Below are 18,983 nucleotides of genomic sequence, written 5' to 3'. Positions count from 1 at the left end.
CAGTCACATTTGGGATCATCCATTGTTAATGTTGCTTTGAAGACAGTACATTTTACCGTACAGGTGAACAACCATGCAGTGTTCTAGTTTTCTGGTGTGTGTCTGTATATCCATCTGTGTGGAGTGTGCTATGTTTTTTTGTGGTGTAGTTTCTTTACTGTTGTGGAGAAGTTGTGCATCATTGATTGGATCACCGAAGCAACACATGATTGAAAATGACGAATGGCTTTAGTCATTTCTATGACTAAGTATATCTATCTAATAGCTCGAGAGCAGTCCCCAGCTCACAACCTGCCAACTTTATCACTTTGTTCAGTTTCTTTGAGTCAGTGGCTCTGATGCTGCTGACCCCTACAGACACCTGCAAAGAAAACTGCACTCCCTTCCAAAAACTTGCATCATTGGAGGACCCTTTCTCAACAAGTAGATTCTGCTCTGTACCTTCTTAGAACCCCTCTGTGTTTCACCTCTTGTCCAGTCTGTTGTTCAGGTGAACACCGAGGTATGTGTAGTCCTTGTCTTGATCATTTTCAATATGAGATGATTGTTTCCACATCATGCCACAGAGCAATTCTCTGTCATCAGCTTCCTGTCCATCACTGACATACCCCACAACTGTAGAGTCATCTGAGTATTTCTGCAGATGACAGCACTGTGAGGTGTACAAGGTGAGGAGATATGAAGAGAAATGGTAAATGTAGAGTTTCCAGCAGCTTCTGTGCTGTTGACAAGCCAATCAGAAGCACAACCCCTCAGTCAAACATACTGTGATCTGTCCGTCAGGTAGTCATTAATAATAGCAGGTAATCAGGAGATCGCGGAAGCATCAACCTGTGTCTTCTGGAGCTTCTCACACAGCAAGAAAGGCAGAATTGGATTAAATTAACAACAGGAATCAATGAACATGATATTAACAGTCCTGCCTGTTTTGTCCAGATGGATGTGTGCTCTCTGTTGCTAACAGTTTTCATGAAGTGGGATTTTAAAGTAACTTGTATATAGAAGGAATGCACCAAAACAGGTAGAACTAATGATGGCTTCAAATGATGGCCTAAAAAGGACTGAAAAGAAGACTTGCAGATCATGCCAACCCCTAAGAACCACTTCCTGTAATTTTCAGTGAAGAAGCTTCATAACATCACAGGCTTTTTGTGGATCTGCCATGTTGGCTATAGGAAGGCATGACCAGTTAGTCTGTAATTTATGTAATGTTATGGTCTGTGTCAAAATATAATTCACACTCAAGGCTCAGTGCTTGGAGAGATTGCCTAAAAGCAGGCATTCCAGAGAATGAGTGCTTGCTCAAAAGCGTGGTCGCAGAGTATCAACAGAACTAAAATTCATGATTTAAACTTTACTAAACAGTAATCGTGGATCTCTACGAAATTGTACATTATGTGGAAATACCCAAGTATTACTATTTTCTAGAGAGGGAGAGATACTTGTAGAGAAAAAATAAATTCACCTATATATGGTCAAAGGAAAAATTTAGAAATTTAAAGAAATATGATTATGAGAAACCTTTTTTTTCTTTTTTACGATTCTTAGCAAGTGATCAGAGTGAAATAGATTAATAAAAAAGGAAACACAAATGAAACACTTATAAAACTGTTGCATTTCCTCTTGTCAATATATAGATCATATGTCATCATAATCATTACTCAGTTTATTTAATCATGATTACTGCAATTATTAAATTAAATGTTTGATATATAACTCCCCTTTGTTATGTTAATTCATCTCAATTTAATCTCTAACAATCTAGGGCAGAGGTGAAGAAGGTGTGTGTTCAAAAATACTGAGTCATTCAAAGCTGAAATGAACAAATATTGTTCAATAAATCCATAAGTGCAGTCACTGGAAAAATCTTTCAGTGACATTTGGCTCGAACAAAACAAGACTTTTTTTTTCTTTTACTTTTATATCTTATTGAGATTTTATTGTATAAACCAAAACTATCAAACACTAAAATTAAAATAAATTCAAAATTAATTAGTGCTCATTTATATAGTATTCTGTGGTAGTAGGATTGAAGTCTATTCATTGCTGTGGAAAATTTAATTTCCGTACATTTTGTGCTGATCTGCCATGTGTAAACAGGTTGTGGAATGTTTTTCTTTTTCCATTAGGTAGCATGAACTACGTCTGACTTCCTGTGAGTTTCCACAAGGTCAAAAATCTTAGCAATAAGTCAGCTATTCGGAGTCACTTGACTTCACTTACACTTGTCACCACTGTGTTCAGAATCTGCGTCTTTTTTTTTTAAAACTGTTTATAGGGTGGAAGTTATTCTGATGGTCTGCATGAATTTTTCCCTCTGCTATTATATGTGACTTGAAATCGGTGAAAGTCAACTGAAAGCTTGAACCAGAAACATGAGTCAAGATTTGTTTTACTTGTGTGTGACACAGTTTGCTGGGTGACATTCATCAGCTGCAGTCAGGACAATATGACATAATTTATGGTGGTCTGCTCTTTAGTATTTGATATTTACACAGTGATAATATTTTAGAGTGAAAGTGATAACAACACACAGAGAAGGAAAGTGTATTTCTTATTCAAAAGGGATTATAGGCAACATGAAAGAAACTCGAGCAGACCTACTCAATTGACAAGAAGTAACAGCAACTTTGTTTAGTTAGGTTAAAAATCATACTTACTTTGTATCTTACTTTACATTAAAATACAGGATGAGACAGTCATATATTTGTATGTTGTAAATGCCGTACAACATACTGGAAAGCATCAGTCATTGTTTAAAGTCTCACTCAAGTGAATTTCAATCCTCTAAAAACCCATCTGTGCTCCTCAAAATTGTACAAAAAACTGTGGTTGTCATGGAATGCTTTTGGTATGAATACGCAGCTCATCCAGTGAATTGGGCTCAATGAAAATTCTAATCTGGCAGCTGTGGCTAAGGAAGAGCAGTCTTCTGCCAATTAAAAGGTCGCTACTTGATTCTCAGCTTCCCCAAACCACATGTTGAAGTGTCCTCCAGCAAGACACTGAATCCCACGTTGCCTCTGATGCATCCACCTGTATGTGAATGTGTAATAGAAGAAAAAGCACTAGGTGGCCTGTTATACTGTATAGACTAAGAAGTGCTATATGAGTACATGTGAATGGGTGAATGTGGCTTGTAGTGTAAATGGCACTTTGAGTTGTCAGGTAGACTAGGAAAGCACTGTATAAGACCAGTCCATTTACCCTTTACCACATTTCCACCAACCAGCAGATGACACTACCAGCCCTGACCCTACTTTGCTATGCAATGGCTATTACTAGTCTATTACTGGAGCAACTCAGCCGTATGTGTTTGCGCCACAGAGCGATTCTCATGAGGAAGCTAAATAATATGAGGCTGCGTATTTTATAAACATAACAGTATTAAAGCAATGCAGCCAGGGTTAGTTACAGTCCCAGCAGCCTGCTGGGATTACCCGTAGGCCCATTGTGACCAAACCCTGGTGCCTTCTGAGGGTTCAGTCATACCAGTAGTGAGCCAACAGCTGTGTTGCTCTACTATTGCTGCTGCTCACAACAATATGACATTTCTCTGGCCGGCCACTGGACTAGGCAGCCCAGACATACTGACTGGCACCCGGTTCTTCAGTCAGGCAAAGTCTTGGCAGCTGGCACCTGGTCCCTTGGCTGGACCAGCCCCCACCAGCCCCCACCAGCCCCCGGCTAACCTCCCCTTGAAGCTTAGACTAGCTTCTCAGTTCACTGATTTCTCTCAGCGCATTCAAAATAGCAGTACAGCCCCACCCTGCAAACCTGTACTTAAAAAAAAATATGTACTCCCTTTTATATTTATATAGTTTGTGAAATAATTGTTGGAGCACAGCTTTGTGATATTTACAAAGATTCAGGATTCAGAGCAGATCATAGCGCTGAAACCACACTGGTGAAAGTTACCAAAGATCTCTTGGCCATCTCTTGGTCATGTCTTTGCTTGTCCTGTGAGTTGTCAGTGCCACTGTTAATACTATTAATCAGAACATTTTAAAACAGAGGCTTAAACATGTTATTTGGATTTATGGAACTATATTAGACAGTTTAAGTCATATTTCCATGATAGATTCCTGTTTATTTGGGTAGACGATGAGCTTTCCTCTCACTCCAGAGTTAGCCATGGAGCTTGGTAGGATTTTAGCTTGGACCCATACTTTTCACTTTGTACATTTCCATTAGGTAACATCATTAGAGACCATTGCATAAATTTCCATTGCTACGCAGATGATACTCTGTTATACTTAGTCATAAAACAAGATGAAACCAGTCATTTGGTATGACTACCGGCATTTGTTGAAGACTCTGAAATTTCTGCTTCTGAACTAAGGCCTGTGTTTTGTCTTTGGAATTCTTGTCTTTGGACCTGAGCACCTCATGAAGAGACTGTCAGCAAGAGGGTTCCAGGTTGGATCCCCACCTAAGGCCTTTCTGTGTGGAGTTTCAATGTTCTCCCCATGATTGCGTGGGTTCTCTTTGTCTCATTTGTTTCTGTGTGGCCCTGTGATGGACTGGTGACCTGTCCAGGATGTACCCCGATGACTGCTGGGATAGGCTCCAGCCCCCCTGCGACCTGACTGATGGATTAAGTGGGTATAGAAAATGGATGGATGAAATTCTTCCTTTCACTTAAAGCTTCTATACCCGCTCAATCCAAATGAGGGTTGCGGGGGGCTGGAGCCTATCCCAGCTGTCATTGGGCAAGAGGCAGGGTACACCCTGGACAGATCACAAATAAGACAAATAACTATCCACGCTCATACTCTCTCCTAGGGTCAATTGAGAGTCATCTGTTAACCTGACATGCATCTGGGTGGTGTGACAACCCACGCATACATGTGGAGAACATGTAAACTCTACACAGAAAGGTCCTAGCTGAGATTTGAACCAGAGACTGTGACTGTGACAGTGCTAATCAGACTGGGACTGTGACAATGCTAACCACCACATCACTACGCAGCCTGGCAATGACCAACCACTATCATATCTTAAAGATCTCAAAATTCAGTATTTTCACAACAGAGCACTCAGACTTCACTCTGCAGGTTTACTTGTGGTCCCAAGAGTTTCTGAAAGTAGAACGGGAGGCAGAACTTTCAGTTATCAGGCCCCTCCATGCGGAACAAGCTGCCAGTATGAGTTCAGGAAGCAGACACCCTCTCTACTTTTAAGATTAGGCTTAAAACATTAATTTTTGACTTCGATGACCATGAGCATTCTTTATTCTTTCTGTACATATGACATTAGTTTTGTTTCTCGTTCTCCGCAGGTTTTCCTGGACTGGTCTTTTGGTGCTTCTTGACTCCTCTTTCCTGTCCTCTCAACCCTGAACTGGTTGAGGCAAATGGCCACTCTTTGTTGTGTCTGGTTCTGCTGGAGGTTTCCTCTTGTTAAAAGGATTTTCCTCTCCACTGTACTCTTGTGCATGCTCAGCACAGGAAATTAAATTTGAGGGAAAATTGGTGCAATCCAGTTTCCGCCTTACCGTTTTTAATGAACTTTTTATGAATTGGCATTATATGAATTGGACTAATTTGGATTTTGAGTAATTTGATTGAACTGTATTATATACTGATTGAATTGGACTTTTTGAGGCTGTAGGTACCCTACAAATTTAAAATAGAAATGCCCATAGTATTGATGACTTACATGGTCGTGTATAATGTAACACATATAAAACACCTCATGGACATTGTAACAAGGTTAAACTGTAGATTTTTAGCAGGAGAAATTGCAGAAATTATTTCTAAAAAGGTATGAGCAGTTGAGGCTTTTGTGGCATGTCTTTTTTTTATATCCATCTTTACACTATCATTATTAAAAACTGTAATCCACAAGATATAATATATTGACCAATCTGGAACCAATCTTGACTTCCTGAACCAGTGGTGTGGGATGATGTGGTCAGACGGTGATGCTAAGAACTCAATTTACTGTCAACGTAGCTGCTTTATGTCCAAGAAATTATTTAAAAATTAAATTTTCTATTGGTTTAGTTTGTAAAACTGATCAAGTGGAACTGTACCCTCTTACCCTTCATCTCTCCTCCCCTGTCCCAGACACTAAATAAACCAATAACCTGTCTACTTTTTACCAAACCCCTTCCATCACTCATTAACTCTGTCTAGTCATACGACCTCTGCCACTGACGTGGCTGCTATGAGATCATGTCCTGATTTCTAGACATTTCATACACATTGCCCCCTGTCCCCCATTAGATTTGTGACATGTAATGATTGACTTCACTGAAGACAGCTGGGTCAGTACAGCTGGTCAAGGGCATAGTAACATACATGGAAGTGGAAATTATCATAATGTATATACAGAGTAATAAAAACTGATTTTTTTTTTTTTGGGGGGGGGGGGGGGGGTATTGTTAACCTCATTGAGAATTTTAAGTATTTAGGAGTCTCCTGTGATTATGCACAGCTTATATGTACTTAAGGTATGTATGCACAGGTACTTTTAAATCATACTCTAAACTCCGTCACACTACAGTATAGTTCTTTATTTTACAGAATAGGACATGTTCAAACAGTAACATTTTATCTACAGTTAAAACTTCCTTTCCTATCATCATTAAGGAGCAATGGAAAAGTCGAGATAAATAGTGAATACTTGACTGACATACAGATATCAACATACAAATATAACTTAAATACCTAAATGCATAATTTTCTATAAATACTTTGGCTTTTATATATATATATGTATATATATATATATATAAATATAAATATATATATATTCACAGGTGCACACAATGTCTACCCTGATGTCACATGGAGTACACCAACATCTTTAAACACATTTTCAGACAATATCAAAAGCAACATTTACAAGGACCTCCTTCTGCTTTCACAAGTTCATTACAATGAGTGAAATACAAGGTGTGAGAGACTAACAACATGCTTTCATTAAAGTGCTTTCCTGTGAACCTAAAAGAGATCATGTGACTCTCAAACATAAAATAAGCAAAAACAAATCTACTAAGACGTACTCCATAAACCTAAAAGAAACATTTCCTGACTCATTCCTGTTTGTCTTTGCAAAAGAGGGCTTTGAAACGATCTGGGTGTTTTCTATGGGGAGGTGTTAGTCACTGCGCAGTTTGCTCACACAGCTCCACATGACGCAGTGTCTGACGTCTCAACAACATATTACGCAAGACAGAAAACAACAAAAAAACAAAAAAAAAACAAAGACTGAATGGCAGCACAATGATCCAGAGAGCAGATCAAACATAGAAGATAAGTGTCCTGTTAGGCTAGATTTTTTTTTTTTAAAAAGTAGAGAGATCCACCAGGATGTTTTTTAACAGGTCAGAAGCTTTTTAATGATTCGTCAGGAGACATTGATTAGCTCCATTACAGATAGAAAAGCATGATTCACCTCAGCAAGCCTTTGAACAAATTCAACCTAAGACCAAGGAACTGCTGATTATCATTACCCTGTGACCTCCTGTCTCCTATGATTATAGATAGAGCAGAAAAAAGAGTCTAAAGATTGATGAGAAAATATATATATATATATCACAAAGACAAAAATACATCAAGACATAAATGAAGATGTGGGTCACATACTATAAGGTCACTCAATTTGTCAAGTATTACCAGGAAGAATTTGGCGAGTTCATACTAATGCTCTTTAAGGATTACCAAACTTTTTTGTTGATAAGTTATAAGCAAAAACACATCAAATTAAGAACAAAAAAATCTGAAATTGACTTTTCTACCAAGTTTCTACCAATGACCGCTAAAACACTCATTAAGGCTTGCAACTGAACTGCAGAAGTATGTAAATCGTGTTTCTATTAAAATTTTTTTGGCTTTTAGAGTTTTTTTGCTTATGTTTTGTGTGTGGTGAGGAGAATATAAAGGCCCACCAAATTTGAGCATGTTTGACAAGGAAAGCTTGGCCTCAGTTATTCTTAAGTCCATCATCCGCCCACCATTTCAGAGACAGACATAAATAGAATACACTAACTATTGGAGCATGTGTTTTTGTTGGTGCTGTGCTATTTTGTGCTCATATTTGAAACTGGGCACTGGCACCTAACATTTTGGTCACTGTGGTCTCTCATTTGAAACCCGCATTGTAACAGCAAGTTGCATAGGAAAAGCAAATCTGAGGGCAAATGTGTTTTATTAGATTTTACTTATTTTTACATTTGCCAACTTGTACAGCCTCATTATAGCCTCCACTTGGATGACATAAGAGGAAAAAGTGTTCAGTTTCTAAACCACAGAAAATTGTGCCTCAAGCATCTTTTCAGTCCCAAAGCCCAACAGTAAGAAGAATATATTAATATGCACACACATAGACTTGACCTTACTACTCAACAGGGGTCTAGCGTAAAGCAATTACTTTGTTAAGTGTAACAAATTTTGTGTGTGTGTGTGTGTCTCGGCTGAGTTTAGTCATAAGAATGCAATCTTAGTTTGGAATGAATTTGTTTAGATTTATCAATCTATAAATTTTCAGCTCATTACAACGAAAGTGAGGGGAACTTTGGTAATGCTCGCATTATTTAAAAAAAATTCAAGAATAACATCTTTTTGCAGATTCATAGTCCATACTTCTCTTTGAAATCGTCTTCCTTGCTTGCTGACATTCCAATGAACCAACCTCTTCATGTGTGTAAACACCAAGCCTGCATGTGTGCATATTTGCGCAAGCAACATAACTTTTATTCATATTTGAGTTTTTTCCCCAACCACCACCACCACATACCCTGCTGTGTCAAAGCACATGACTGAAGTGATTAGGTCAAAGTTTACTAAATTGCTGTCAGCACAAAGTCCTGACTTGCAGGGGAAACTTATGAATCTCGTGAAAAGGCTAATATTTCAGAGTCCGACAGGGAAAATGCTGTGAAGCGACTGAGCAGTGATCCGTGGCTCCAAGGTTCACTTTACCACCAACTGTGTCAGCCAACCAGCCACTCTAACATGAAATTTAAACTGATCTTCATGGGATTCAGTTTCTGTTTGCATTCCTTCAAAAGCACTGCAGGCTGACACTCTTCTTTTCTCTTTGAGCTTGGACTTTATGTGGCGAGGTCCTCACTCAGAATGCTCTTTGATCAAGCTGTAATTCAGTGTTATGGATGTATTTCAATCTAAACTGCATTCCTGAAACATTAAGTTGTATTCTTAGAGCAAATGAAACCTTGTGGACTATACCAGGGACATCACTGTCCATATTCAAATTGCATATGAACTAAAAAGTTGAGGAAATGGGGGACTCAAATATAGAGGTAAAAGGGTTCATTGGGTCATTCAAAAGGTCTTTGGGAATACAATGGTTTTGACAGGGCTCCAGCTCATGGTGCAGCTTGAAATCCACATTAAGAGCTTAAAGTGTTTGATCACTGAAGAGCAGGATAACCACCTCTGGAGAGGTCAGTCGGCAGACAAGAACAAACCATTGGATGGTGCTGAAGACGAGACTTAAGTCCTTCCATTAACAGAATTAAAACGTCAGCTCAAGTCCTCTTGATTTCTTTTGAGCATTTAGTAGGGAGAACCAAAAAAATTTCATAGTCCTTTAAAAGGCAAATGGTGCCTCATGATGGTGAGGGAACTCAGACTGGCGGGTTAAAACTGTATTTGGTCTATCACAACCTCACTCAAGTACAAACAATTGAGGCAAAAGTTACCTAAGATGAGTAAAGCCGAAGCTGGACTACGTCAATCTTTAACGCATGACTACAAGTAATACATTAAGAGATAAATAAATAGAGATATATATATATAGACTTGCTGTGGGTGCTCTGAGGTGTTTGCAAACTCATCCATAACTATGAGGGCTCTTAGGGTTAATGGGGGATGAGTCTTCTCTTCCGCTTTGGCCAATGAGTTGATACAGACGGTGGCTGAGGTTCTGTACTTGACAGGTCCCCAGAACGCAACCCACTCTCATCAGCTGGGCATTGTGAGGGTGGTGGTGACGTCCTCGTAGATGAACATGGCGACGGGTTCTCATTGCCCTATGCTTGATCTGCAAAGCCTTAGTGAGCTGTGCCCAGGCCACTCTCGCTCCTGATGCCGGTGGATGTCTCAGGAAAGCAGGCAACCATTTTTTGGATTGGTTGGGTGCTGAAGCTGGAGCGACGCTGTCAGTCTGGCTTCCAGAAGCAATGGAGGTATCCTCTTTCTGGTCGATAAGTTTGCTGAAGAGATCCAGACTGAGGAGAGAAGATAAATCAGTTAATTTATTTTTTTTAACTGAAGGCTCATCAAATCAATAGAATAGAATAGAATGCCCATCTGACTGCTGAACTAAAGAGAAGATGTACAGTGTGTTTCAACAGAAAGAGCATAAAAGATGGAATTTCCAATGAGCTTACAAAATGAGCAGGCAAATAACATAAAAGAAGTGTGTACATTGACAAAAAAAAAAAAATTCAAATCCAGCCAATGCTGAGATATCTATAAATTGGACCAACTTTGCCATTTCTAACGAGCAAGTGGCTAAACTAGCTAAAACTAACATACTAACATCTGATAGAGATAGAGACGGTTTTTAGCAAAAAGATGACAAGTCCTTATTAATGCATGCAACTGACTTGTCTATATTCTATTAAAGCTCATTTTGAAAGGGTGTTGGTAGATCTGCAGAAATACACTTTGCAGTTCTGAGTGCTTTGACCAACAAATTATTTTTGCCTGCTGCATGTGAACATGATGCTGCCCTCAGCACAATCACCATGCTCATCTCTTAATTCAGGACATAAAAGTTAATGGCTTTTTGTTGCCTCGAACAACACGTGCTCGGAGTCTGCTTCACTTATTGCATTAGAGTTAAATGTCTGTGGCCTGTTTTTAAAAGCCAGCTGGGTTTCAGCAAACAGTAGCTATGGAGGACTTAAGCTGACAGCCACCTTATTACTCAGATCTGCTGCTAGCCAACAGACGAGAAGAGAAACTTCTCAGTTGAAATATGAAACAAACTACTAGAGTTGGATATATTCAGATTCCTCCCTCGTTTTGAGATATTAACAGTAAGTGAAAACGCATCCACATGAACACTTTAACTGGTCAGTTAATCCAAATTACAAAACTGAATAAATGCTATTTGACATGGCAGTATTTAATCATTTAATCGCGCAAACTATTTCGATTTTTGAGATCAGTAATAAGAAATAGGCTTCAGAGACTGCAGGTCAGAATAAATGAACTGTTAAGATGGACGTGTTCAGCAGCGTAGCAGACAAGCACGTACTGGCCACTCAGCAAACAGCAGCAACAGACTCACCATCTGTTCATTGTTTGGCAAAGACGGTTGCCTCTCACAACTTGACCCTGCAGCTCATCTCTGAACTGTTAGTACTATCTGTGTTTGTGCAACACCGTGCCCAGTAGAGAGAAGTGAAAAGGAAAACGATGGTGCACCTGACAGGTGGGCTACTGTAAATGGGATGAGAATGTCAAATGTTAGCAAAAGCTTCTACTTTTGTATTGAGGTTTATACACACCACCTGTACAAATACAACCGTGTTTGATTTTCTGACTCAAATTTTTCCACAGCAGCAGGTTTAGTGCAATTTGCCCTTGTTCTGACGGCCAGACGCCACAGCTGATGTACGGTAAGTATAAAAAGTCTGCATGTGAAATGCTGACTTGTGCTTTTTCACCACGAGCGCTCAGACTGTGCTCATGCTGTGAGGTTGTGATGTAAGACAAAACAGCCGATGGCTTGTGCTGTGGTCGATTTGGGATCCCACTCAGAAATGTTAAGACTTTGACCTGGTCAACCACCAGCAGCCGGCTCACTGTTAACGGGTATGGAAGCCTGTAGAGGACCTGCTGTCCAACAGGGGCAGCCGCTGATTAAATAGTTGTGCAACACCATGCTGGGAACATAGGCAAAGACTATTTTCAAGGCAGGCATGTGTGCCATGATGCCACATCACCAGGTTACACCCACCTGGTCTACAGTGGAAGTTCCATTTGAGTGTAAGGGAGAGCTATTCATGCAGTTGCAAAGCTGCTTACCCGGCATCAAACTGACTTTAATTGTTACAGTATTTTACACTCTTATAATAAATAATTCTACCCTGCCCAATCACTGGAGGCATATTTAGCTTATTTCTGTTACTGTAATTACTGTTGTATCTTACCATTTGCACTATTTTTAGGCTGGATTTAACGTTGGTGATAATTCATGTAATTCCTATCCTGAGTTTATTCTTTTATACAAGACAGAGCTGTAATCTGCGGTGTTGATGACTCCACTGTCTTGTATTTGGATCCAGGAGGAGAAGTGTTTTAACTTCTCTATCACTTTAGCTTTCATTTTCCCAATAAATATGGTGTTCTTGGTTAGTTAAAGATCTTATCATGGCAAATTAGACTAAATAATAAACGACCAGTACCTACATCATAATAAGCTCCCATTTGCCAAACCTAATTTCACAAGATAAAACATCTGCTTTGAAGTCCAGCATACTTCAGTCTCATTTAAACATCAAACATGAGTGCTTTTCAAATAGTTCTGACAGCTAGGCAAATTCACATTTTGAATCTATTGGCATTACATGCATTAGAAGGCAACGCTGGAACTACCCTCTCTTTTCACAGCCCCTCAAGTTTAAAGAATGTTGGACATAAAACTCTTTCACTCTGTCATATTTGATCTCAAAAGAGAGGCTAATTTGGCTATTAGGAACCTAATCTGACAATTAAACGGAAATCTCTTCTCCTATCTGTGATGGGCAGAATATCAAAGATGTTTGGGCTAGTTCATCTTTAACTGTTCAGTCTGTTGAAGTTTTTGATGCCTTGTAAGATCTTAGCTTTAAGGCTTTCAGTAAAACTTCCATCTGACGAAAAAAAAAGGGGCAGGGGCAATCCTTCAGTACCTTGTTTGTTTTTTTTCTATTCATATTAGCCCTAATACTGTCTGTATTGCTGTTAGGTTAAGTTTCAGCCTTCATTTTTACCCTCTCTGCAAAGATTAACCCATCTTTAACCCTAAATCCTAACTCTAACCCATCAGAGGGCAAGGCTTTCACATGTAGCTGTTCAGAACAACCAGATTTGAAGGTTTGGTGAAAATCTGTCTCCCGATAATCAGACGGTTCAGGTTGTTATTAGGTTGTTTGTTAAAAGTGACAGACAGAGCTGCGAAATTAATTAAAACACTGGTTTAAGAGGTGCCCCGTTCTCTTACCACGCTTGCTGATACACAATATGATTACTAGGGAAGCTGAAACTTACCAAGGGCAGTCTTAATCAGCAGCAAATGTGGCAAATTAATCTGTAATCTCCTATTAGGGAACAGTGGAGAAATTGTTGTCGCCAAATGCAGGACGGAATTAAGGAAACATGATTAATTTCACATGAACACATTGGTCCAACATGTTCTGGGGCAGTTTTGCTTTCATAACCTCTTCAGTGGGATGCAACATACTTGAGACAAGTACCTGCGCATACACAGTTTAGCCAGCTAACTACACATGTAAACAGGATGGGAGTTTAGAGATTTTATGGTTATCTGTTCTGAAACCGCATGTGACACAAGAGGGCAAGACACTCACAACCACATCATCAAACAACAATAGGTGTCCCTTCCCTTAGATGCCACTTTTGTTTTCTTTACGCCCTCTGGTTGATACTCCCGCTATGAGCTGCTCCTCCTACATGCATGTACAGCATATACTTACACTCCCGCCCTTTACAAACAGTGAGTCTTTCTATAGAGTGGAAACCTGTGCTTTATGGATGCGAAGGTTGGAATTTAGATCTTAGACATTAATCCACAGTGGAATTCCCTGCATGCTTTGTGGCAGCTTTAACCCTCCCTCACCTTCATCCATTCAGCCCCTTTAAGGCATATGATATGACTGTTTGTGTCGTACATATATTTCAGAGAAGCCCGAGCCAAAATCCTTGTTTACAAAATGAAAATGTAAAGTAGACAGTGTATATGAAAAGAGGCCTCTCCACAAATGGTTTATATTGGTTATATTGATGGTTTTATTTGCTCAACTAAATGGATTTGTACTTGTATAGCGCTTTTCTAGTCTAACTGACCACTCAAAGCGCTTCACTACATGCCGCATTCACCCCACTCACACAGCACGTCTTAAGATTCTTAACTACATGCTTTTTCTAATCATTCACACACACATTCATACCCCCAATGATACACTGGGAGGCAACGTGGGGTTCAGTGTCTTGCCCAAGGATGCTTCGACATGTATCCTGGGGAAGCCAGAGTCAAACCACTGACCTTCTGATTGGTGGGCGACTGCTCTTCCTCCTGAGCTACAGCCGCCCCAACTAGGAAAAAAAATAAAAAATCAAACCAACATGTTGGCCCCAAAGCCAATGCATGTGCAAAGCCTCTTAACAAACACCATCAAGGCAGGAAGCCACCCTCAGTGAGAAGAATCCAGGCTGTTTCTCAGGTAAATATTATGTTAAGAGAGTTCATGTTGGACATCTCAGCCCCATTCTGTTCAAATCTAAGGGTGGGTTAATGATTTAATAGAAGAAAATGTGACTTTATGTGACCCTGCAAATCTTTGAACACAGTCAGACAACAGCATATACACATAGACGGACTCTTCATGTAATTGTACCCTGATCCAGACGCAAAAGGGCCAAGTGTTGCAAAAGCCTCACTGCAGATCAGCTTTGGTTGTCCTCAGTCTTGAAGCAGTGAGCTGTTTGCCGCTTTTGCAATCTGTACTGCAAAGCAGCTTCCCTACCGCAGCCATATTTAACTTGTTTGGATGTGGATCCTAATTATTTTCCCTTGTGCAGAAAAAAGTGTGTTACGCAAAAAGACAATGAAGGGTATGCGTTTCATCTGGTCAGAAGAACATGTAATTTCTCCTTGTTTGGAAAGCGTCTGTTCGGCATTGTTAAATTGTCTTCGTGGGATGTCCTTATCGGGACGCAAAGCGACGAAACGGACACCAATACAAAACAGGGAAGGAATGAGAGACATCTGAGCACAGACACTCTCTGCATCACCCAGGCCAAAATAATACGGAGTAATCATGTCTGTGATTATCTTGCTGTCAGCGTGTGATGGTAACAGAACATGATGTGCTCCATGGGCTTAAGAGAAGAGGGAGAATTTTGTGTCTTAATAAAGATGAGAAGGGACATTTGTGAGACATGATTCACCAAGTGAGAGTCATTGAGGCTTGCAAAGTAAGGGGAATCTGCATTATCAGGGTCAACAGGGTCCACAGCCTAACTGAATGTTCTGGTAAAGTATGGAGCCGTCTAATTATTCTGTCTCAGTTCTTCGAAAACTGAGCAATGTAAGATCACCCTGATGACTCAAGCCGGTCACATTTTCAACTTAAGCGGGACTGATGGGTTACTAGGCAGGTGTATGTTTCAGCAGCAGGTGCTCAGTGGGTAGACACACACTGACAAGCAGGAGGCGTCCATGTGTGACCTTGATCACCATGTAGAAAATTAAATTTTTTGCTGTGTTTTTTTTCTTACCATTATTAGATGTTAAGGACTTAATTCTGTCTTTAGTATAGCGCCTGATGTGTGAAGCATGTGGGTAACTGCCATGCCTTACAACTATTAACTTGAAGGTTATGGCAGTAATTAAGAATCAGCCTATGAGATGAACGTAAAAAAAATAAAATAAATGTCTGAAATCATTCTTAATCAATTTGAAATATACTTTAAAGCAGTGTTGCTAATTTATTCAATGAGGCCTTGGGTTTGAGTAAGGTTTGGTTACCCTGTTTTATGTTTCGCCATTTATTTTGTTTGTCATTCCCCAACCTTGTTTAAAATAAAAATAAAAATAAATAAATAAAATTTACCTTTCCAAAACAACAGCTTTAAAACCGTTTTGCGATATTTCGGCCTGGAAAAATAATCAGCTAAGTCCATGCCAGTCCACATTTGAATTTTTTCTGTCAACTTGATGGGAAAATAGCAAAATACAGTACCAAAGGAGAATATTCAGGTGGTCCCCTGGAAACCTAATGCTTGTTATTATCAATGCCCCTACATCACAGTCTCCCCTTGATTTACATCTGCGCTAACTCTGAGTCAGCAGTTGTGGACCCAAAATCAACCAGAAGAGGGCACCCTTTACACTTACTCATCCAAACTCATCCACATAGCTCATGTGTTTGTGCCACAAGACTGCTATTGAATTGCATAGCTGGCAATCCTCCCTGAAACATCAAAATGGGTTGACCGATATATGGTTTGGACTGCTACTTATCACGCTGTTTTATGTGCTGTTGCCTAATGACTTATTGTAGGGCTTTGAGACAAAACACTCAGCCAATTAAAGGGTGGAAAAGTACAGATGACATTCATTGCCTCACAAGGTCCTTTGCAACAGTCCATAAAAGTATTTCCTACTGGTCCATTCATAAAGACAAACTGGTTTACCCACCTTGTAAATCATACAGACCACACATAATCACAAGGTGGTCAAACCAAACAAAACTAATGAATAGTTACCCCTGTGATGGCTTTTGGGATTATGAAGGTAGAGGGAGAAGAATAAGAGTGCCACGTGGTTGTGAAAAAGTTTATAGATTATAAAAATAAAAGCACGGAGGATACAGATTAACGGCAACAGAGATGCAAAAACACGTACTTGGCAAAGTCGCTGCAACGTTCAATTACAGTCAAAATTACAGTGGCCCTTCTATAAATTTGCGAAATCTAAGATGCAGTTCTACTTTCAACCCAGGCTAGTGAAAAGATCTACAACAGTACTTCAAAAGTTGCCCAACTTTTACTCAACAGTAGAAGCAGCGATACTCTTCCATGAGGTTGACATACAATCATAAAGCATAAGGTCACTGTGAACTTGCTACAGATATTGACACTATAAAATATAATAATAATATAATATTCTATTTTCTTTATCGTAAGTTATTTTTCTATGTTTTGAATAACCTACTATTGAAAGTCTATCTGAATATTACAACGAACAAGTGAAGGAGTTTTATTGTATCAATGGGACAGCCGTTGACCTTGAAGTGCGTTTTATCTATTATACGACATAACAACAAACGTCTCCAAATACTCACTGACCCTCACATGACTTGTTACACGTGCAAAAAGGAGACTACGTGAGTCAGCCCTTCAGCTGGGCGGAAACCAGTCAAATAAAGCGTGAGAAAGAAAAGTATACGTTCCATTTTTTTTCCTACAAACTGGGAAAATTACTGGCTGTGAGCAAGGTGCGCAGATTAGCTTTCTGTTTGGAAAAAAACCCGTAAAGTGTGTTCAATGTCAAAACGAAAGAGATAGCAAAGGAAACGCTCACGTTCGGTATTACAGATAACTGATTGTAATGTATTGACACGTTTTATATCGCGCGTTGATCTCACGCCAGACAGTTAAGTGGCCTTAAAACTGTTGTCTACTGTTGTGGTGCAGCAGGTTACTATTCAAATTACGCTACCTACAAGTAAAGCAGACAGGTGCATTTATGTTTCTAAAAGGGCAATCAGCCAGTCAGGCGCGGGATTTTCCTCTTAATAAACTTGTATTAGCGTCTCCGCAGCAGTAGTAAGAGTAGAAAATGTTTGTTGGTCCTACCTGTCTGTGTCGGGACGCTCCCCAACCGGCAACGCCAGCAGCTGCTGGAGGGAAACCAGGCTGATGCAATACACAGTAAGGGGGAGAACGGACCGCATCTCCGGGAGAGATTCAATTTTACACCCTCTCTCTCAGAAGGAGGGGGCGACCTCGCGGTCTGCCAAATTTCAATCCCAACAATGGATGGGAAAATAAATCAATAAAAAAAAAACTGATGGCAGGTTCAGATATCCAAGCTTGGCAAACTGGAGATTGCAGATTAAACCTTTGGGGAAGACAAAAAAAGGACATATTACAAGATGTTTAACCTGTTTCTTAAAGCTGCAATTAAAAAGGGGGAGAAAAAGGAAAATAGAGGTAGAAAACGTTCATTTTTACTGACACTGGATTCTTAGGAAATCTCCCTCTTAATGAGAAACTCATATAGGCTATAAGCACTAAAAATCCCCCCCTTAGGAAAATTTCTGCTTGTCAATATACTGCAACTTTCAACACTCTTTCAACTATGCACGTGATACTGCGTTTACAGCATTATGCTGAAAACTAAGTAACAAAAAAAAAGAACAGGGTCGAGCCAAATCCAACACTACTTATTATTGTGTGAACTTTTACATCTAGGAATCATGCTCATTTTTAAGGCTAATTAAAGTCATCTCTCACCTCCTTGTTAAGAGTCGAGCTCAGAGTGTGGATTAAGTCAAAAGATTTTTCCCAAGAATCCAAGCCTGTCGTTCTAGATCAAGTTCCAGTGTGAAGCTGAGCGCCGGGTGACATAGTGGATTTAAATAGTGAGTGGGCGGAGCAATATTCAAGATCCTTATGAAGGGAAACTCCAATTAGTCTGTGTATCCCTGTGATATAGGTAAAAAAAAAAAAAAGTTCATTTAAAAGTCCACTATTGCTTTCAAAGAGGATATGTGTATTAAGTTTGGTTAAACTAGGTGTACGCTGACATACTTTCAAGTCTCAAAGCTGTTGCAGTAAACTTTGTGGTAACATAGGTGCTCTACAGTTAACTTCAAATTTAATTTTAGCCTGTGTAAATTTACCACTTACTTATATACTATAGCATCACAGGTCCATGTGAATATGTACCACAAGACTGTTTGAGCCTTAGATGATGAATTACAATTAAAGCACAACGAAAAACTCCCCATTACTGATAGCTCACTGAACTAAAGAAACTAGTTCTTATAATCAATTTGATCACCCCAGAAGGACTTCACACTATCATAATCCACCATGTGCTTACCTAGGAAAATACCCCACATTTTCAAGAAATTCTCCAGCAGTCATACCCTCCTCATATCTCTTATCATAACTTTCAGCCAAGTGTGTAAAATAGATAGGAAGAGATGCAGGAATCTTCCACCCCCTTTTGCTTTTCAGTCATGTATGCAGTCGTATCATGAAACA

The 18,983-nt window shown here is 39.6% G+C and overlaps 1 protein-coding gene across 1 annotated transcript; it reads right to left on the bottom strand.

The window, feature by feature from the left end:
• Nucleotides 1–6,499: 6,499 nt before the first annotated feature.
• adm2a (adrenomedullin 2a) lies at nucleotides 6,500–18,315 on the bottom strand. The gene is made up of 3 exons (XM_072377422.1): nucleotides 18,228–18,315; nucleotides 17,568–17,832; nucleotides 6,500–10,201 (listed from the first exon to the last, which is right to left on the bottom strand). The coding sequence occupies exons 2-3, from the start codon at nucleotides 17,663–17,665 to the stop codon at nucleotides 9,805–9,807; spliced, it is 495 nt and encodes a 164-aa protein (XP_072233523.1). The 5' UTR covers nucleotides 17,666–17,832; nucleotides 18,228–18,315; the 3' UTR covers nucleotides 6,500–9,804.
• Between the last annotated feature and the right edge of the window lie 668 nt (nucleotides 18,316–18,983).

The sequence above is a fragment of the Leuresthes tenuis genome, unplaced genomic scaffold (assembly GCF_036924035.1).
Source record: "Leuresthes tenuis unplaced genomic scaffold, fLeuTen1.0.hap1 SCAF_23, whole genome shotgun sequence".
NCBI lineage: Eukaryota > Metazoa > Chordata > Actinopteri > Atheriniformes > Atherinopsidae > Leuresthes > Leuresthes tenuis.
Note: the sequence above shows the minus strand (reverse complement) of the source record. Positions and strands in the feature narration are given on the sequence as shown.